This window comes from Apteryx mantelli, chromosome 12, assembly GCF_036417845.1.
Source record: "Apteryx mantelli isolate bAptMan1 chromosome 12, bAptMan1.hap1, whole genome shotgun sequence".
Lineage (NCBI taxonomy): Eukaryota > Metazoa > Chordata > Aves > Apterygiformes > Apterygidae > Apteryx > Apteryx mantelli.
The window spans coordinates 25,196,030-25,218,562 of NC_089989.1; the positions used below are offsets into that span (position 1 = coordinate 25,196,030).

Here is a 22,533-nt window from a genome sequence, read left to right on the forward strand (position 1 = left end):
TTGCTGAAGCAATCCCTAACCTGTTGCAAAATTAAATATCCTAACCTGATACTGGATTATCTATGGTTTATCAGATGTTCAGCCAGATTTTCAAATGTGATCGTTACATGTAGTTACATCAGCTATTCTGGAGCCTGGAGCTCACATTTGGATATTTTAAAGAAGTTCTAAATTTTTTAGAAGCATTTCAGACAGAGTTCCATTATTCTCACTTGCATCCATAACCTGTCAGGTATCCTGAGAAGCAGCCATTCATGAAAGTGACCAGTATTAAGGTCACGAGAGATGTGAGCCCTGAATTCTCCCTAAATAATGTGTTAGTAAAACATACCTGTATATACAGAACTCGGTTATGCATTTTAGTCTCAGATGCAAAGAACTTACAGATTTAACATAAATTTTCAGCATAGGTTTGGATTTCACCCAGAAGCCCAAGCCCGCTCCATGGAAATCACTTGTTGATTCTCATGTGTGGAACATAAGGCTCTAATGCTATTAATACCATTCTTTCTTTTACACTGAAATTCTGTTGTACTAGACAAGCCTGAGACGCAACTGGAGTGCTAGCTGTTTTGATGTTCAACAGGTGTGATGGGGGAGTATGAACCAAAGATTGAAGTACGTTTTCCAGAAACAACATATGCAGCGAAGGGCTCATCTGTTAAACTGGAATGCTTTGCCCTCGGAAAGTAAGATTTTTGGGTTTTATAAAAATGCGGGTTCTAACACTGTTCTACAGTGAAAAATAATGTTTCTTTCTAAATGGCAGAGTAGAATTTTTTTGTCAGAATGTGAATTTGTGAAACTTTTTTTTTTTTTATCTTGGTTTATGATTGGTTCTGTGCAACATGCTCCCAATGTAATGAGAAAGAAAATCTCAAAACTGAAGCTCGCTTAGTTGCAGTTTGAATTAAGAAAAAACAAACAAACACACACAGATTATAATCCTGAAGAGTTTACTTTGGACTAAGAATAGACTGAGTTTTCAGCATTCCATGGTCTAACTGCAGATTCACATCAAATCTGTGTGGATGTGCATCAAAATATGAGTATGTTTTCTGTGTGACATCATTGTTAAGAATGAAACTTGGAGAAATGGGCTGAAATTCAAGAGCACATAGTAATGGACTGTCTAGAATGAATTCAGCAGAGCTTCATATAGCTCTTATCATTCTCTTCTCCACAAAGATGCTGTAGAGTCCTAAGCAGTCTTAGCAGTAGCCCTTCCTGCTAAAATCTTTTGGACTTGCAGTAGCCTATATTTTGCCCATTCTATTTATGCTGTAGTGTTCATTTACATAAGTAGTAGTGCATTTAAACAGCAAGGGGTGCTCTGTATTCAGAGAGCAACGGTTAACTGAATAAATGTAACCAGTCTAAGAAAACTAGTCTCTCCAATGAGCGTACACTTTCTTTAGAAAAGCTAAAATAACCTTAGATTGTTGACCTCTATTTAATTTAAGTTCACTTTGACAATCCTTTTTAAGGCTGTAAGCTTTTAAAGTGTTTAGAGCTTTCCCAGAGGTTAAAAGCCCGACTTGCAGACAGCACAAATTAATCAAATGTTCCTGTGGAAGCTACATTGAGAAGTAGAGAAATAAAGCAAATCAGAAGTTAATAAGAGGAGAAATGGCCTTTCCTTTCAGATGAGATTTTTATATAAACTAATCTTAGGACTAATTTTTATTTAAGGAGGAAGAAGAATACTTCTACAGAGCCATATTCAGAGGTATATGCAGGGATATATTTTTTTTTTATTGGGGGGGGGGGGAGACCAAAACAAGTACCAGACTGGAACACTTCTGCTAAAGCTTATTTTCCCTTCCAAATACTGTCAAGCTACTTCTCTTTAAATACTTCTTTAATTGTGTGTGAGTCACTGCAGGCTTTACATTTCAAGTTGTCATTTCATATTTCCATCTGTTGCATGGAATGCATGTAATAAAGATACACTGACTACATTAAAGCATTTCAAAAACAGAGTAAATGATACATACAAAACAGTGCCTTCTTACTGAAGGGTGAAGACGAGTCATGCTAATGCGGCACACAGGATTTGCCATTTTAAGCACTTTTTTAGGAGAAAAAAAAAAGTGGACTAAAAGGACATATGGATAATGAAATCCCTCAGCAAGTACAGTACCTTTTATCCTGTGCATAGAAAATGGAATGACTGAGAAGGTTAATGCATCTTTAATATACATTTACTTCTTATACACAGGACTGCAGCTGAAACCAGTGCTGCTATACTTCCCCCAGGTTCCAATGAGTAAACACCAGTGATCCATGTGCACTAACCCTTTTTCCACACAATTTTTTGATATCATACTAATAATGTGCATATAGTGGATTTTATGTAGAGTGGATAGGTGCTGTTTATGACTAAAGACTCCTTAATGGAGCATCTGGAAAATTTTTTCCTTATAGATTTTTGGAACAGGTTAGAAGTACTGTTGTTTTCAGCGTGCTTCTTCTCCTCTCTGATTGAGCAGAGCCTTGTACCAAATTTTTCACTAACATGACAATCAATGGAAAAGCATTCTTTCATAACTAGCATTTATATATGAATAAAGCAGGAACGAAAAAAAGATTGCAGGTGAAATAATCTTAACTTACTAGATAAGGCTGGATATTTAGAGGTGCGTAGGTGATTAGTGGTACTGCTAAAAGCTCTGAGGAGCCTACCTCCAGCTGTTTACAATTGTGGTTAGGCCCATATAAATGCAGCAGTGTGGCCATCTGTACCTTTAGATGACTAAATTCCACTAAAACTCTAGTTCCTACTATTCTCCGTTTATGTTAAAATCAGTTCAGCTCGACATTTGTTGAGCTACACCTCTGATCTGCCACAAGCACTAATGGTTATTATCTCTCTTGGATTTCAGAACTACATTCCCATTATCCATAATTTTCTATATTCATACTGTTAGTCCACTGGTTCAGACAATGCTGTCAGCTGCTACTACCTCTGTGCTATGAATAACAGATCCCTCACATCTGAGGCAGATTATAGGCATCCTGCTGCAGTTTTGGTCTCCAAAAGTCTTAAATGGAAGTACTTTCACAGTATTTAGAGAAGCAGCATCTCTTCTCTATATGGAACAGCAAATCATACCTATCAGACATTGCTCAAAAAGCACTTCCACATTTTAAGCACAAACACAGGAAAAGAGAATTACAACTGAGTTTTAAGACTTTTTATCTGGCAGAACTCAAAACCATATAATTAAGAAGTACTCCTTCAACAAGACTATAGGACCCCTAGAAACAGATACATTCCACATACCTCACATTGTAGGTTTTCGAGAGCTTGAGAACTATTAGAGCTCAGGAAGCTCTCCATGAAGAAGTATTCTTAGTGCAGTCCCTGTTGCAAAACTCTTTTCATGCATCTTACATTAAAACATCGTGGTTAAGACATGTAAATGCTCTTCAAGTCCAGCTATAAACCCCAATTTGTTTTGAAGAAAACAAACATGGGGAAGCCAAAGAGTCGGTATTTATTCTCAGGAACAGAGCTCAAAACCACTCATACCTGAAACAGCAAGGTTTCAGTTGCAGGGCGCCGCAGGGGGCCCTACACGCCAGGAGACCACAGACCGCCCTGTACCGGTCACAACCGGTTCCAACCGGTTCTAACGGTTGGAACAGCGCACCGCGCGCCCAAACGGCAACCAATCAGAGGAGCGCGTAGCGCCCCTGGGCGCCAAAACGGCAACCAATCAGAGGAGGGCGCGGCGCGGCGCGGCTGCCCGGGCGCTTTTAGGAAGGGGCGGTGGCCGCGCTGGGAGGGGTTGCGGAGAGGCGCTGGTGGGGCCGCGCCCTGGGTAGGCGGCGCTCCTGTCGGCGGGGCCGCAGCTGTGCGGGAGCTGCGCCCGGTGGGGCGGAGGCGGCGAGTGAGGAGGCCGGAGCAGTCGGAGGTGAGGAGCGGCGGGCGGGAGCCGTTGCGCGCCGCCTCGGTGGCCGTCGCCTCCCCGAGGGGTTCGGGGGGGGGGGGGAATGAGCCCCCAACGGCCCCTTCGCGGGAGCGGGCCACGAGAGCTGCGGGGCGGCTGGCACGGTTACTGGTGCCCGCCGGTGCGATGTCCTGTTGGTCAAGGAGGGACCTGTGCGCGCTGTGCCAGGCTGGGAGGCAGGTGCGAGGTGAGCAGCGTGGCCAGGGGCGAGGCTGAGGATGTCGGCTTCGAGAAGGGCGTCAAGAAGGACTAAAACAGTGTTCAGTGCTCCTGCCCTGCTTGCTGGGGCGGCTGGATGTTCCTGAAGGAAAAGGGGGAGGATATGATGAAATGGTCCCTAAAGCCCTTCGGAGATCTGAGGAATTACGAGACTGGGGGAAGGCGGGTGATCAGTTACGCTAGAGCAGTTGAGACTGTTTTGCCTGTGATGAACCCAAATGGTCAAAAGTGCTTCGGTCAGCTTTGACTGTGAATCCTGTTCTGTAGAACAGCAGCAATGAGTAGAAGGGAGGCTTTTAGTAGGTGAATCAGTCTTCACTGTTGGAAATACGATGGGGGGTGGAAGGAATTTAGGTAGTGTGCATCCATATGATGATTGGTGCAGAGAACTTGGACCAAAATGTGTGTTGCATGTTATTTAATTCTTTAACTGGACAGTAAACTGAGGTAGGAAATAGCTGTCTGGCTACTTGAAATACTGTAGTCTATGGCAGTTAATTAGAAGAAATGAGACTGTGTTCTACAGTAATATGCATTATGTTGGCAGTGTTTAATACTATGCCAGTACTTAGTCATGGTTTGGATCAAGCTATGTTAATCATAGCGTGTATATAAATCGTTCATTCTGTCTTTGAGGAGACTTTGTGTCATGGGAAGGGAGTTGCTTACAATTATGTTTAGTTCAGTTACTATGCTTTTTTCTGTAGGCCTCCAAAACTTTCTCTTGTGGAAGTAAGAGTAGGATCTGGAGCAAAAACAATAGTTTCCATGTCTGATGTGTACATGAATTCAACTGCATCTGTTTTATTTATGTAAATATATATATTCATCTTCTTCTCCAAGATGGAGAAGCAGTAATTTGTTCAGAATCTCTGCAGTTGGGTCATTGTCAGCTGAGGTTAAGTGCATGTGAATCATGTAACAGGATTTCTTTTAACTAGAATAAGCTGCTGCTTGTTGGAAGATGCCACATCTTCCTCTAAATGTATTTAGAGTGTTGGGGTTTTTTTTTTCCTACTGATTGTTAGTATAACGAAGATAATTGAGTAGTCACAAGTGGATTCCAGATGTGATCAACTTCACTCAATTTGCATAAAAATACCAGGGCTGACTTCTTGACTAAATGGCTACTCTAGTATATCCTCGAGGGCTTTGTATAAGCTGCTATAGAAGGATCAGTTGGAAGGTCTGAAAAATATATATGCATGAGAGTCAGTTTTGCCTCAAGTGAAGCTTGCTGTTTTTAACCCATGCTCCTGATAATTGTTAGGATTTGTACCTTAAGTGGTAAACTGGAACCTCTGGAAGATCCTCTCTCAAATGAGTTTTGGTGAGCATCTTGATTCCAATGACATTCAGACCTCAGGCTGCTGCCTCAGAATGAGTAGCAATATCAGGTTTCAGATAACTTTGCTTCTTTGTTGCTTCCCAAATAATATAGCAAGATGGTTAGAAGCCTGTGTATTTTAATTACTATACATGCCCCTTGAATTATAATTCTTCTGTGTGTCAGAAGTTGATGCAGACATGATAGCAGCTTTCAAATCTCAGCTTTGTCTCACCTGTTTAACTAGGCATGGTCTTCATTATCTAAGCTGCAGATTTAATTTTATTATGAAGAGCCCTCAGATGCATAGCATGAAAGACGAGGCACAAATGCAATGCATCAGCTGGCTTTGGAGACTTTGTTGGAAAAAGATGGAACTTTCATTTTGGTGCAGGGTGTAATGCAGCAGACAAATTAATTTCTTGTTCAGTGTGACAAGTCTTGTCGCAACCAAAAATATCTTCCATCTCCTTTTCTGTCCGAGTTGGTAACTTATGGATTTGTGATTCTGCCATCTGTATGGTAGAACATAAATAAAAATTAGTATCTGTGCCCAGTATTTCTAGATGCTCTGAAGCTTTCAAATAAACTACAGATTTATGTACAAAGACACTAGTATTTATGCACTATTTTCTTATTTACTCAGGTGAAAGTAAGGCTTTGCTGTTTATTAAGTGTAATAAATTTGAAGAGAGTATTTGTTGCTTTTCAGATATTGTGAAAATTTGCAGCCTCAAACAATTACCTATTATAATCTGGTTATTGGCATTGACGAAATGAAAAGGAAGGTGGTTGTTGTTGTTGCAGGACCACCCCAAGTCTGTTGCATTGGAAGGTACTAGTCTGTAACAATGTCAGATGCTGGCCTTTGATACACTGCGCTTATGCAGTAAAATCCTACAAGAATTCACAAGGCTGTATCTATTAAACTAAGTTTTGTATATGTTTACTATACTTAAAGGACAGTTTCACTTCTTAAAATATCAACTTGAAAATAAAAATAGCATGTAACAAAATAATTCCTCTTCGTTAAAATGAATTTTAAATTCACTCTTTTCAAAGCCATTTAGATTTTTATCTTAATGTTTCATATGGTCTGCACTAATAGGTTGCTGCTAAGGGCTTCTGTTGTAAAAATGTAAATAACATAGGAAGAAGGTGAAACCAGGCAAAAGCCTGCCTTCTGCAAAATATAGTGATTGAAGATGCTGGAAAGCCTAAGATCATGGAGTATCAGAAAAACCAATGAAGAAGTGCAGACCTTCTCAAACTACCTTGATAATGAAGGTTCTTTTTATGGGTGATAGTCACACAGCTGAAATACTGATCCTCCTGCAGTCTGCAACATTCATTTAACCTGTAATTCAGGTTGAAGAGGAGCTGCTGTCCTAACAAATGAATTCTCTCTTCTGATAAAACTAGGCCACTTAGTGCAGTCTCCTCAACAGGAGAACAAAATGCTGTTAAGTATTTATTGCAATTACATATTTAAATAGAGCTATGCTGATGAACCAAACTCTTGAGTTTTATATCTGTCATCCTGCTATCGTTAACATCAGAGAATGTAAATTTGAAACACCCTTGTTATGAAGGATAGGGCCAAAAATGAGAAGAGTTTGCCTTGAAACATCCCTAAGGAAGTCATTATAACTATCTGGTACCAATAAGGAAAACAGGACAGCATCTTCAGCTCAAACCTTGGTAAACTTGACTTGACAAGTTGACAGAAGAGACCTTTTTCTAGAGTCCTGCCTGTGGCCTTGGTGTCAGCTGCAGACTTTCCTTATTCATGAATAGTCTGTACTAAGGTGAAATAGGCTACAGAATAGGAAATATTTAGATGAAGCACTTCCAGGTAGTGGAGCATGAATGAATGCATCGAATTGTTGTTTTTCTCACACATTGTTGTTGGGTTTCTTTTATCTGTTTGTTCCCCAAAAAAGAAAAATCCAGAAGTAGCTTTGAAGAAAGTAGTTAAGTGCTTCTGGCATTCAGTGCACTGCATGATTCTATTGTACTATTCATCTATTGTTTAATATGCAATAGCACTTTAAAAACTGGCCATGCTCTCCTTTGTCATCAACAGTCTCTATCAATCTATTTCAGGACTGCAAATACCTCTAGTTATCTTCTTGACTTGATCATGGCGATAGTGGGACAGCCATGTTCTGTACAATAGCTGCGTTTTTTTTAAATGGTTAAAAAGTAATCTGGCTTACAGAAATTCTGCATGAATGATACCATACAAGATTTATGGGGAAATAGCACCTTTTAATAGACCAACTACTGCATTTGACAAAAAATGGGCAAGACCTCCTGAGGTTCCTAGTAAGGAATAATATTAAACAGATTTGCACCTGAAAGAATAGGTTTTTGTCTCGTAGTGAAGGACAAATAATAAAGGTGGTGATGGCAGCTACTGTTGTCTGAAGAGTTTGGGGATTTAAGTAACTGTTTAGGTTTTGTACCGAGATAGTAAATAGAAGAATAAAATCTCAGTTGTTCTTTCCAGTTCTTTCCCTGGTTTATGAAGTCTGGCATATCCCAGGCTCTCTTGTTAACAGTAGATTGCTCAGCTGTATTGGAGGGGTCATGTGCAAGTCAGAACTTTGTATAAATACAAATAGTGCGTGTGTATGAGTATATTTATCATACAGGGCTAACTTCAAAATCTGGAACAGATTGTGTGTAGTTACAAACCACTTCCACAGGCAGCTCAGTTATCATGATGAAAAAGGTTAGCTAGCCAAACTATTATGTTCCTTAAGTAGCTCTTGGAGATCCCTTGGTTAAATTTGTTGTCTACAGTTATGTTTTATAGAGCAGGGGGAGGGATAGCTTAGAGGTGCTGTTGCCTAGCTTATTAACTTCCACCTGCATTCAGCAAATGCTTAACTTCCAGTGTACCTGCTCTGTTTTGTGTTTATAATGCAATGCAGAAATAAGCAGATATTAAATGTTACTCATCATATTTCAGAGTGGTCTAGCTCTAAATTGTCTTTTATGTAGTCTTTCCTTTGCTTATGCACCCGTACTTACACTGTTAACATCTGGCCAGTTGTTCAATCCACGTAATTGGACCAGCACTCACACTATTTACGGGTCCTGATTCTTGCTATCTGTGAGTCATCTCATGAACGCCGTGGCCAAACAGACTCAAGATGCAGTGTTTAGGCCTAAGTTTGCCAGTGTTAGGTTAATTTTTTCCAGTGTGTATTAGTCACTTAGTTTCTCTGGTCAATAAACAAGGATTTGAACCAGAGACCTAAATAATTTGAAGTGTGAGCAGTTACGGCCTCAGCTAACAAGCAGTAAATGCTTTGTAAGTTGGAATGCAAAGCCAGAGATACTGGGGAGTATCAGAGAAGGACAATACGTGCTTCTAATTTACATGAAAGTTATTTTAAAGTTTAGTGCTGAGTGTTTGCTTGTTGACATTGCTTCCAAGGGAAAAGTAGTCAGCATTTAGTCAAAGCTTCTATAAAAAGCTATTCAAAATGTAACTGTTCTTCTGCTTAGGAAAAAGCAGCTTTAGTTTTCAGTAATAGAAAAGCAACTGTGAAATCCAAAACTATTAATATTTCAAAGTGTTCTGGTGACATAATAGATCTGAAAGTGAGGTTTGTATGGTTTGTGATATTACCAGAAATCCAAGAAGTATTTATAGCTTTCTTCCCACTTGACTATTTTTTATTGCATAGAATACATTGATCCAAATATAAATGAAAATGATAAAAAGCTACAAAAACATGAAACAAGAAATATTCTCCTTTGTCTCTATCTCCTTTCAAACTCAATGTCTGATGCTTTCCCACCTCCTTGCTCAACTGTCTGTCTGCCTCCTCCACTCTGACTCCTTTTTTTATGTATACCTAGGTTTACTGGTCTTTAGCTCCTTCTCAATTCTTGTCCAATGCTTCATATTTTGAGGTGTGAAAATACCTCTAATGCTACAGAGAACTTGTTTGCTCTGAAAACCAGTCAATATTTCTGTGCTTCTGTAGTTTGTTTTCACTTCCAAAGTCTTTCCTTCAATCTGTTATTGGTGTTTAAGGGTGGGATGTGGCCCTAAGTAAGAGTTACTGTGGCAAAATCAAAATTGGGCTATCAATCAATCATACAGCTGATTGAGGGATGAAGTCCCATTGTAGAACTTGTTTTCCAAAACAAGTTAGGTGAGTTATAAAACCACACTCTTATTAACCTCTGTATGTCACTTGTAGAAACATAAGTCATTTCTTTTTATTATTTTAAGGCCTTTGACCACTCCTCCCTCAAGCTACAAGGAAAGGATTTCACATTATCTCTGCTGCTATAATAAATGCTTTTTCTTTTTCTGTAATGAAATATAATTATTTAGTCCAGTCCCTAGTATTAGTTGGAAGAGGTCTGATGGAAACTCATTGATGAAGAAAATCAAACATGACAAAACCAAAGGAGTACTTGAAATCCCAGATGTTCAGCAAGAAGATGAAGGCTCTTATGAGTGTATTGCAGGAAACATTCGAGGAAGAAACATTGCAAGAGGTCAATTATTTGTCTATGGTAAGCAGATTAATTTTTTTCATTTATTTTAGAATATGGTAGTGTGCAGATGTGTTTTGTAGATGATGTCTATTAGCCCCTTACTGAAGATATGAAATGTAGCTCAGGTTAAGCTGATTAAAAAATGATTGGAGGTCTGCAGTGACCTTCACTGAATTAAATCTTCAGCAAATGAAGATATTTTGCATTAAAACTCAGATTAGAAATGCGGGCTGTGCCATGATGAAGTTGTAAAGGTTAATATGAGACATAAAATCCCTAATATGCTTAAACAAAGCAGTAAGGGCAGACAAAAAGGTTTACTCTCAGTACCTCACAGTTGCATAAAGCTGTGCTGCCCCAGAAGCAGATCAGGGAAAGATTCATGAGCTTCTGGTTTGAGAGGAACACTGTTTCACCTTCTATTCTAGTTGAACCATATTGCTTGATAGACTGACAGGCAGGGCATAGCAGAGGAAGCTCATCCTGCTCCCACAGTGATTCTTCCTTGTCTAAAAGTGGGGAATAATGTTTCTGTGAAACTGATCTCTTCTGCCTTCCTTCCTGTGCTCATTAATTGCCTGTGGTCCAAGTCGTGTGATGCTTCATTATAGGCAAAGTGCGTTATATGCTCTTTATTACCATTCCTAATACATAGGGAGAAAATGAACATATTTTGACATGAATAAGAATTTATAGAGATCTTCTCTTTAGCTCAAATCTTTAAAAAGAAGGGGAAAAATAAAACAATGAAGAAAAACTATAGAAAGCTAAATTATGAGCCTATGATTAATATCTGGTGAGAAGACAGTGGCAAGTATTCCTTCTTTTAAGGAAGTCCCTGCTAATGAAGAGATGCAGACTTCACTGATAAGCTGCCAGTCTCCTGCAGCCATGGTTAATATCAAGATTTATGCCAGGAACAGAGCAGTCTGCTGCTGTTTTGAATATTTAATTATTTCTGTGCGTTAGGAAGTTATTTTTGTTCTCATTGCCCACTAACTTTCACAGAATATCAATCAAGCAGTATCATTAAAATTAAGTTCAGAAGATTACCTGGACATGAGTAGTAACAGCAAAGTAATTACAAAATTATGATTGGCTAATACAGTTTAAAACAATGTGCTTATTAATTGTGCTTTGTAAATTAATTAATACCTGTTGCTAGTGAAATATCTCAACAGCATTCATGAAGCATTTGCACAAGAGTTTCCTTATCATATTAGGAGTGGTCTGGTATATTATTTACATAATTGACTTCCTCTTGCTTAATTTCTGTACGGCTCTGTCTTTATTCACTCTGGATATAGCTTGTTTCTTTAGGAAATAAGCTTTCTGATCCAGGCACTGTCTGCTCTTTTGTGTAGGATATCTATATCCAGTATCTTAGGCTCTGAGAATAAAAAAGATAAGTGATTAGAATTAATTTTAAGCATGGTGACCTTTGCCAACTTCTTTATCCCAGATACTTTCACATTTTGTAAACTGGGTTGCTGGAGTTGTGTGAACCTGATGTTGCATGATCTAGGGGTACTTTGTCAGGACGTGATTTACAGCTATCTGCCAGCCTCGTAGCTCTGGAGAGACTTTCAGCAGCTTGTTCTGCTTGTCTCAATGGATGACAATTCCATTCCTAAAATGGAACTGTCCTTTATAAGGACTAAATATGGAGTGTATAGAGTTATACTTATAACCCAGCCAAGAATCTTCTACAGGACATTAAGAAGGTATCCATTTATTCTAGAGGCTGGAGTTGGAGGGATCTGACCTAGTACCTTGCTAAGCATGTGGTTTGGTCTTATCCCAAAGCTGAAGTTAGTCGTATTCTAAATGTCAGCCTCCCTCAAGTTAATTCCTGCTCAGTTCAGTCCTTAAGTGTTTAGTTGGATGTGTATGAAGCTCAGACATGATTCTTGCAGATTCTCCTTTTACATAGCAATAAACTTGTGGCAATGGGCTGTTCTCTTGCAAATATTCTGAACATGTTAGTCTAATCTGAATAGCTTTATTTTCTTCATGTTTTATTTGTGTTGTAAATTACATTTGAAGAATCCATGGACTCAGATAAGAGTGATGTCATTTACGATCCATCATTTTTATTAGCTACTGATTAATGATTCTGATGCTTCTATTTTTGGTCTACAGACTGAAATACCTCAAGAGGAAGGCTGATTTTTTTCAGAATGTCAGTGTCCTAGCCCTTTCAGATAGGACATCTAGAATTTGGGGCATCTAAAAATCACTGCTTGTTCCTGAATTTAGGATGTAGAAATGAATACTATCTAGACTGAAATTCCTGATCACTAGCCACTTGATTGCTAACATTTTCCCAAGCTGGTCCTCAAGTTTAATGCCAGAGAACTGCTGTTTAGAATACACTTGCAATACAGTATGAATGCATTGGTCAAATACTAATCAGCATTATTCAGTTCATTAATTGTAGCATACCTCCAGCAAAACCACCATTTTCCTACTTAAAATGGTTTGCGTGTTCTTTTCAGCACTCCCTGAATGGGATAAAAAAATCCAAAATGCCTTTCTGCCTCTCTATGACAGTTTATTTTGGGAATGTAAGGCAAAAGGAAAACCAAGCCCTTCCTACAGCTGGTTAAAAAATGGCCAGCCTCTTATGTCAGAGGTAAGGTTCTTATCTTGCTGTTTGCTTTCTTATATGTCTCTGTGTTTTCAGTTTAGTCATGGTGTTCATTTTACATTCCATCAGTTTTTTCAGAAGTTTATTATTAAATTTTTATGAAAATGTAATAGCATAAACTCTTTGCAACACTAAGCCTCAATAACTGGACACTAAAAACATGTACAGTATCAACGAGGGTTTTTTGTATGTATACACACCCGTACCATCTCTGTACAATATATCTTGCAGACCATCTAATTGCTACAAGATATGGCAGTAAGTATGCACAGGTTCAAAAGTAAGAAGTACAATTAGTGAAAGAAAGGCCTGTCTAGAATTACTAAACGCATGCTTGTAGATGCAGTCTCTAATTTGGGAAACCTGTAGGATGACAATTGCTTGTCTGTGGGAAAAGTATGTCAGCTAGTATTACAGACTGATCAGCCTGTTAACATACACTTTTTTGTTTCTGCTTTTAATCTGTAGGCTAGATGGACCTTTGGTCTGATCCAGTATGGCCATTCTTATGCTGTATTAATCAGTTAACCGAGTTAGTCAGCTATGAAAATCAGTTAACTTTGAGTATAATACTTATCTGACACCATGTAGAAGAATAATAAACCAAAGGAAGCCATATGATGTGATAAGCAAAAGGTGAGTAGGTGGTTCACTTCAAGGACAAAGAAAGACCAAAGCAGAAAGGGAAACAGTTGAGTGGTAGGAATGGATGAGGAAAGGGGAAATCAATTGGACCTCAAACACTTAAGAAATCTGATCAGATGCTTATGTGGGCAAGTCTTTGAGAACTTGACTTTGGCTTTTTTTTTTAAGACAGTATAATTTTTTTCCTCCTATGTTGGTCAAGCTTTGGATCATCCATCTTCCAGTGTTAAGTTGTTGGCTACCTTATGGAAAACAACTTCTGTGGCAACAGATTCTTTGCTGCCTGTGTTCTACTGAGGCCAAGTTTTCCCTAATCTGTTAAGCATCCTTCAGGCATAAAATGGCATGGCTCATCTGTAATGCAGTTTTTATTTAGTAGGGGGAAAAATAATACTGTGATTAATTTCTGTCTAGCAAGAACAGATACAGAAGCATTTCCAAAACATATGGAGTAAATCAGCACCTGCTAAGTCACAGCACCAGCACTTGTTTGACTTACTAGTGCTTATTTGAACAAATTGGAGGGAGGTCTGATCTTCCATGTGATTTTTCTACTGGATTAGTCCTAAACAGAACCCAACTAGCATCTGAGAAGGCTAGCCAGAATTTACTTGAATAGTAATTTCTCAGAACCTGGTAATTTTACTCATATTGTTGCTTCCTCCTAAGCAAGATTTTGTTTTCCTCCTTCCCTCCCTCTCTTTCTCTTTGAAGACAGTGATATTTAGAGTCTGTCACTCTTCAATTGCATCCTGTCAATAAAAAAGGATAAAACACTACAGATATTTTCAACCAACACTTTCACAGTACTTAGTGTATTGTAAATGGAGTACTTCAGGCAACAAAATACTGATTGTTATTGCTCAATGGACAAAATGGATAGTTTGGAGGTGAAAGTACAAGGGAGGTATAATATATTCTCTGTCACAGCATCCCTCTTGTTGGAAATATCATACAAGAAATACATTCCGTATGCTTTCCACCTTAGAGCTGATTTTGAGCATATTGTCTACTTTGTCAAACCTTTCTCTCTGGCCACCTAGCTGGTCATTTCTACATTATTTCTGTTTGTGTACATGTTGTGCTGTATTCTTCTTTGTCTGCATAGCTCAAAAGAGCTATCTGAGAATGATGGAGAATTCAGCATGTGTATGAAATGCTAGTGTTACTTCACAAGGCATTTTTATATTCAAAGGATGTTTGTAAAAATAGAATGCATTGAGAGGATAGCAAACAGCCTGAAGGTAAAACTAAGTATGCAGAAGATATCTGTAGCGAGAGCCTCAAAAATTAGCAGTGGATAAGTAATGTAGTGTTGTTAATTAGTTTGCAATATACCAGCCATACAACCGCAGGCTGTGCTCTCATCAAATTTCCAAGCTAAACAAGGTTGGACTGGGTCAGTTCTTGGTTGGGAGACCTCCAAGGAAAATCCTGGGAGTGAGGAAGGAAATAGTTTGGCTCAATAGGTGGTGCTCTCCCCTCTGGATGTACACAGCAAGAGATGTCCACTGAAGAGCCTGTGAAACTGGCTTCTCTCTGACAATTAACAAGTTATTTGTGAACTGCTGAATGTATATAGTCTATTCTAGATGCTTATAGTTCAGCAAAGGACTGTATTGTATACTCTAACAATGTATGGTCCCCTTAAATTCTTCAGAGGCAGTAATGTCAGACTAAAGCATAGTAATACTTGCAGTTTTAGACTTGCATTTATGGTGATGGAATTATGTTCCCTGTTGTGGGTTTCTTGCATACTGATCCATTTTGGAGAATATACTCTCTCTTCCTCTTCAGTTTTCTACTTTGTGTTGGAGTTGTTATTGTCTGTGAAGGCTGGTAATAGTTAAATCTTGAAATATTTGAGTCCAAGTTATGCTTGTAGCACAAAACAGACTTTACTATTTGCTGAAATAAGGCAAATAAAATTCCTTTTAATATACAAACCAAGCACTGGCCCACATTTACCTATTGTGCAGTTGCCTGTGTTTTGGCAGAATCACTCTAAAGTTCAGAGCAACTTGGTGTGAATAGAAATTCAAGCCATAAGGAGCTTATTCTCAGTCTGATCTGAACAGCTTTCCTGTAGGTTTCCAATAGGAATTTAAGTGTTGACTTTGAGTGGAACTTTTTCAGCACATTTTCCTTCAGTAAAATGCAGATCTGATGAAACTTTCTTTATATTTGAGCTCTCCCATGGAGTTTTTCTGTTCTCTAGATTCATATAATCAGATAAGAAGGGTAGACTCTGCTTTCTCATATCCTCAGAGGGCTGCATGCATTCAGTTCTTGGGAGTTGTATGGAAGACATTTAAGGCTTCCTGAGTGGTGCAGCCATACCTGTCCTGCGACGTCTGCTTCCTGGGAAAGCAAAACCACAAACTCACAACTCACCAAGTAGTTAAACACATGCTACAGCTGGAACAGGTGGAGAAACCTCCCAAAGGAGTGACTCTTCAATGTGTGCTTAGTGGTCCTATAAGATAATGACCCTTGTATAATCTCTACTCTGATGTATTTGTCCATGTTGCTTAAAGAACCATCTCTATTTCTGAATCATGAGCAGGTACATTAGTATGGTACCAGAAAACCTTGGGATTGTTCACTCACTGATTCTGTCAATGTTTTTGCCTTTTTTCTTCCATTTATCAGGAGAGAATTCAAATAGAAAATGGAACTCTTATCATAACTATGCTGAATATGTCAGACTCTGGCCTCTATCAGTGTGTTGCAGAAAACAAATATGATGCTATTTATGCCAATGCTGAGTTGCGGGTCATAGGTGAGTAAATGTTAAAATGATTGGATACTGAGTAGATACCTGGCAGTTCAAGTCTGTGCATACTTCTTTACTAGTTACTCTTCATGAATCATGTTCTTGATTTCATGGTTACTTGGGGAAAGGGTGTTTTGGGGGAAAACTCTGTTCATGTGTGTGTAACTCCTCACATACATGCAAGTTTAATGAATATTGTTTCTCACTATTTTGAGTTACTATTAGTTATTCTGCAATTTGAAAGAGTCATTTCAGAGAGCATGAAGAAGTTTTGATATTAAACAGAACATATGACAAATACATATATAAACACAACATAGTAAATCTCAGTAACAATTACTAGAGATGCCCATAAAATGGGATTTGTTCATATAGGAAACATATCCTTGCATAGATATCCAAATACAAAGGCTGTTCAACACTCACACCAGTGAAGCCATCGAAATGCAGACTTTAACAACACCTAAGCGTTATATAGGACTTCTGTTTTCCCCTTCTCCAAGAGTGGGTTTCCCCATAAAGTAACGGACAAATCCTTGTGCATAACAAATATATGTTCAGAAATCGGAGTCAGTTCATGAACAAAGTCGCAACAAAATTGTATTTATGGCTGAATACTCTTAAATTCTCTGCAAGGAAACACCTCTGGGCTAGAATCAGAAGAAATATCTTTATTCTGCTAACATAGTTGTACTCATGAATCTCATCTTTTGTCTAAGATGAACCCTTTCTTCCAATCTTCAGATTATTCTAAGCAAAGACTGTCAGAGCTACAAAATGCTGTATCACTAGTATTTTTCCAAGTAGACAGTTTAGAAATGGTAAGATAAATAGGACACAATGAATTTCCTTCTTTGATACTTAAACATTTTTGATTTATCTACTTTTGCAGAAACTATGAAAGCAAAGCAATTATTGGATTCCCCTACTATGTTATTCAGAGAGAAAAATTTAGCAAGTTCATTTAACCTCTAAGCTGCATATATTCTGCTCTTTATTCTTACTTCCTTTTTTTTAGCTGCAGCCCCTGATTTTTCCAAAAATCCTGTGAAAAAAATGTCTGTTGTTCAAGTTGGAGGTGAAGTTACAATTGGATGTAAACCAAGCGCTTCTCCCAGAGCGGTTATTAAGTGGAAAAAGGGCTTGGAGGTTTTGCGCCAGAACAAAAGGTACTGTAATAAACTAGTTTCTGGATTGTTGGGTGTTCTCTGCTTTAACATTATTTAAACATCACTGAAACATAGCTGACTTAGTATTGCTTTTGACAGCTCATTGATGGAAAACTTTGATGCCAGAGGCCTATTTGTCTTTAGCAGTGGCCATACAATTCTGCAGATATAAAACTGATTGAGAACAAAGCTAAATCAAATACACGTGGGTAATCATATGATACATATGTTTGTGTTCATCAGCAGTTAATTCACTGCAGTGCTACCAGAATTGACTGTTTACCACATGCAAAGCCTAAGTGAATCAGCTTCATGTAGGAGACATCAGTGGAGGCTTTAGGGAAGTGGAATATACCCCCAGGCTGCAGCATAATTGCTCAGCATCTGTACAGCTTGTCTAATAACCCATAGGCTATATCAAGCCTCCATATTCTGTCTTTATTGTTTAGACAAGATTTTGCCAGTGGACCAGGTTAACCTTATGTTCCCTAGCCATTACAGTGAGTTTTTTCCATTTTTATTTCCTCCAAACCACCATCAAACTTTCTTACCCAATGACATGAATGAGAATTGGAAGAAACTTTGTGCCACCTTCTGATAAAGTTTATAAAGTAGGACTACTGTGGTTTCCTGCCCACCATGGGCAAGAGCACTTGTGATAGGCACTATACAAATGGATGGGGAGAACGGACTTGACTGTTTGGCATTCTTAGAATGGTGCCTGTATACATAAGGTCTCTCAGGTAGTTCTTTGAGTTTTTTGGGGTGTGTGTGTATGGAGTTTGGGGGGGTTTTGTTTTTTTTAATATGGTGTGCTACAAAAATGTTGGGGGTAGTGAGACCAAAGTAGAAAGAGGGATGAGTTAAGCCTGATGCTGTGAGATAGAGGATAACTTGACTTGGTAACTTTCTCTAGCCTTCTAAAACTTTGCAAGGAAAAGCAATTGCAAAATATTGTATACTCCTTGATGCTTTACCTTGAAAAATTGTCATAAATAACTTTTTAACATTTTTCCTTTTCCATTTTACATTTACATGGCAAAAGTATTCAAGAAGCTAATTCCCACAAGTTAATAATCTTGTATTAACAATATTACTTAAATGTCTTAATCTTTGAAATAACAGTAAATCTATAATATTTAGCAGCATGGTCTTGGCAGAGCTTTTCTGATGTTTTGTCTGTGAAGACTAATCACTTATTTGAGGGTTAACTACATTATCACAAGTTAATGTTAATTAAATGGGAAGACATTAAAATCAAAAGCTACTCACTGACTTAAGTGAGTTCTGAACAGTATACGCTATATATTCTACATTTCTATATAGAGAAAGCATCTAATGACAAGGATGAAATGGGTAACAGTGTCCAAGAATCGTAATCTTTCTCAGCCAGTCTTTCAGTGCAGAAGTAACAGCAATACTGTTTTATCACATTGTTTTCACAGACTAAGTCTGGAATCAGTTATTCATGAAGCTCTGGAGATCAAATGCAAGATAGTGCATACAGTACTAGTTGCTCAGGGAAGTTGGTTCAGATCACATAAGACTTAAAACGATTATAATTCATTGAAACAACATGATATCCAAAACTGTGACACAATGAAATATCTTTCTATTTCATACTGCAGCAACATACAATGCTGATAAAAGTAAAGTAAAGGTCTATCTGCTGCTTTACACAGGGCTTTAATCTGAAGGGTGTATGTGAGAGTGCAAATCTGTTGAGAGGTATTTTGCATAGGTACTCACAGCAAAACTTGGATCAGCAATCTATGCCAGCATCTCTAGAATCTTTTGAAAAGAGCTGTCCAATGATTTTTCCATCTTTTCAATAATGCCAGTTTTATTCTGTTTAACTGCTCAATTATTAACCAAATGTATTTTTCTAATTAGTGCTTAGTCAAATCTTTTACTTACTTGCATTTTGATTGTGCAGTCTATTCAGTGAAAATGCCTATTCATTCCTACTGAATGCAGTCTACTCCTATAGTATGTAGAAGCACATTCAGTATGCATAACTTGCCAAGGGTAATATCTAGATTTTCTGATGTTCATGAGTATGGCAGCAGGGAGATCAGCACTGTCTAAGATGTACAACACATAACTAAGCCTGGATTTTGAGGCTCCAGCATCATGATATTCCCATCTGATTTGCTTATAACAAAACAATATTTACATACTGCATATGGTATTTACTTGTACTTTGGTATTAATTTACTAACAATAATTATCAACATGCATTGATTTCTGAGTATCCCATAAGACCTTCTGCTGCTTAGCAAAAGTAAACAAAAAGCAGAATTTACATTGAGGCAAAGGAGGAAGGAGTTTAAACTCCATGTGCAAAACATTATACCAGTGTGTCCACTGGTGCAAAGTAGTATTTATGGGGCTTGTCAATTATTAAATGACAAAATACATAATACCACAGTTTTAAAGAAGACAAATAATCTATACCATATTTCTTCCAGGGATCTTTGGGATGGAAAAAAGAAAATGAAATAAGGATTTGTATGGCTGTCATTTTAGTACTTTAATTAGGTGAGAAGAAAAATCACATGTATCTTTGCTCATAAAGAGAAAAAACCTGCTCTGCCTCTCTGTGTATATATGATTAAATCCTGACATGTCACATATGGATGAACTATTTTAACTAAAGCTTTTGTCATTTCTGCTCCTATTTTATTGTGCAGCATTTAGAATCTCTATGGACTACTAGCCCCTTTTTCTTTTCTTATCTTTTTGGGATATATATGCGGGGGGGGTGGGTGGGAAACAATCCCTCAGCTCTGACAGCAATATTGTGATGGACATATTGCTATATAAGTCAAACCACATAACTTCTTTAGAATGACTTGGACCAATTCAATCTTTTGGTACAGAAATAGTGCAACTAGACCTTTGGGGAATATTTCACCCTAAAGGAAAAAGGATATTCTTTTTCACCTTCTTACTCATGGTGATGGTCATGCATGGTAACTGCTCTCACTGGTCCTCTGAGCTCTTGATATCGCAAGATAATACTGCTGGTATATTTATGTCAGTTTGCAGGTATGTAAATAAATGTGCTAACTAGAAAAAGCTAATTAAGCTGTTGTTAATAAAAGCACCAAGAAATATTTCTAGCTTATTTACTTTGGTTTTTATCAAGCTCTTTTATGTTTATCAAGAGGCAATATTTGGGCCTCTATTTGATCAGTATCTTTAGATTTTTCTGAATCTGAAGGGCCTTCCTTTGACTCTCCTGCCCCAGTCTAATGGTGAAGGTCCTCAGTCCTTAATCCCCTTCTCAGGGCAGAGACAGCTTCGTCTGTCCCCTCTTGTCTCTCCCACCTCAGTAGTTCAAACACATCTCTGCCTGGATCTTCAACTACTTGGATGCTCTGACTCACAGAACATACTTTGACGTGTGACAGTTGAAGCATGCATACATGTCAATCTTTACATTAGAGGGTAAAACAAGCCTAAACATACCTGAATAAGGTCTGCTTACTGTTTCCCATCTTAATGACCTTTCTACAGTTCAGTATTCTCTTTCAAAATTATCCAAAATAGCTAAAATCCACCCTCACTTGTACTGCTTGGCCTTTGAGTAGTTGGGTTTATTTTTGTTTCACACAGCTGGCCATTTTATAGAGGGAATTCAAGATTATCAGCCACAGGAATCAAAAAGGAATTTCACAATTGTCTAATCATAAATCCTTCTGTTTATAACTGTTTTCTTCAGATGGTCTCCTGCCCTCAATGTCCCCCAGTTAGCTTCTCTGGATCATCTAATACAGCTTCAGGTTTTCTTTTACGCAATTAACCTCCTTTGAATTCAGAAATGGTCTTTCAGGAGCAGTACCACTTGCCCAATGGGCAACTGTTGAAGTTTAAAGAGGTTTTGTCTGCCCTTTGCTAAATGCAAGATTTTTTTTCCTGGCATGTAGTGTGGATTTTAGCTCAATGCAGAGATGAGACAAAAAGGAAAAATTCATGCTCTGAATGCCTAGGCTGTGATGTTTGACATAGATGTGAATTATGTCCATATATGTTATATATATTCTCAATAAGAAGCACAAAGTTTCTTCAGGTTATCATTTCATGTGTCCCCACTGAGGAGAAGGGAGAAAGAAACAGCAGAAGCTTCAATATACAAATTGTTCCCAAATTTGCAAGTCTAAACACTCTTCTCCTCGGAGAGGTATGTTTTGCCATTGCTTTCAGTGGGTTCAGGATCCTCATGGAAAACTTACTGTTTTTGAAAAATTCTTTTTCATTGAAGCATTTTAATAAATGGGAGTTTGAATCCCATTTGCTTACCAGAGAGCAGTGCTATTCCCTCATCACAAGTCAAGGATCCCCAAACGCTGTAGTGACTGCATGTAAACATGGGATTCGCTTCACCCACAATGTAAATGATAGTTGAGGGAAACATAGAAGTGAGGTAGGCTGAAACAGTGCATTGTCATATACAGCATTTTTATGCATTAATAATTAGTAATAAGCAAATATTCATAATGTCTTTTTTAGGGAGTGGACAAAGTATGTCTAGAAGTCAATAAAATGTTCAATATTTGTTGACTCCTAGTCTTTCTTGTAGGACAGTTAAATTCTGTCTCTGTGAAGGATGAGAACTGATTCTGTGCTATAAACAAGCCTCCTATACATGGTTAGATATTTCTCCCATGCCACACTTGGTTTTGTTGTTTTGCGTACAAGTTATTGCCATTTATCGAAGGAAACATGGGAGAATGATTGAACACTGAAATGAAAAGTGGTCTTTCAACAACCTTATGCAAAGAAACTTTAATAGGTGTAATTGTAGACTTCTTTTGGGGGAGGGGGGAATTACTTGGTAATTGCTGAGGTCTTGCAGCTTTGGAGCATCAAACTGTGAGGAATTCTCCTGTTCCCATGTAAAATGCAATGACCCGATAGGTTCTATTAACTGAAGGGGTTTGATCTGCTTGCAGCTGTATGCTGCATCTGAACTACCCTATTCATCTCCCAAGCAGGACTGTTCTTCTGCAGCTTTCTTAGTACGTGTAGCTATGACCTACTTCTTCACTTCCGTTACACTATTTGGAGTCAGAAATTTTATCACATTTTAAATTTTTATTATTTGGGGGGAAAGTGTGTATTTATGTCAATGACTGTTGGATTTAGAAAAAGAAAATTAAAAGCAAGCCAATTAGTTGGTAAATGTTTAAAGCCCTCAGTCCACTGATTAAAAATAATATACCAAATATATTGTACTGTGAAGTAGCATTTTGACTTGA

General features: G+C 38.1%; 1 protein-coding gene across 1 annotated transcript in view; it reads left to right on the forward strand.

The window, feature by feature from the left end:
• The window catches only part of CNTN6 (contactin 6), a 128,546-nt gene that overhangs the window by 66,270 nt on the left and 39,743 nt on the right, over positions 1–22,533 (forward strand). The window contains exons 6-10 of the mRNA XM_013958275.2: positions 587–689; positions 9,863–10,047; positions 12,528–12,664; positions 15,977–16,106; positions 17,119–17,269. Of these exons, the coding sequence (XP_013813729.2) occupies positions 587–689; positions 9,863–10,047; positions 12,528–12,664; positions 15,977–16,106; positions 17,119–17,269 (706 nt within the window). The remainder of the gene's footprint in view (positions 1–586; positions 690–9,862; positions 10,048–12,527; positions 12,665–15,976; positions 16,107–17,118; positions 17,270–22,533) is intronic.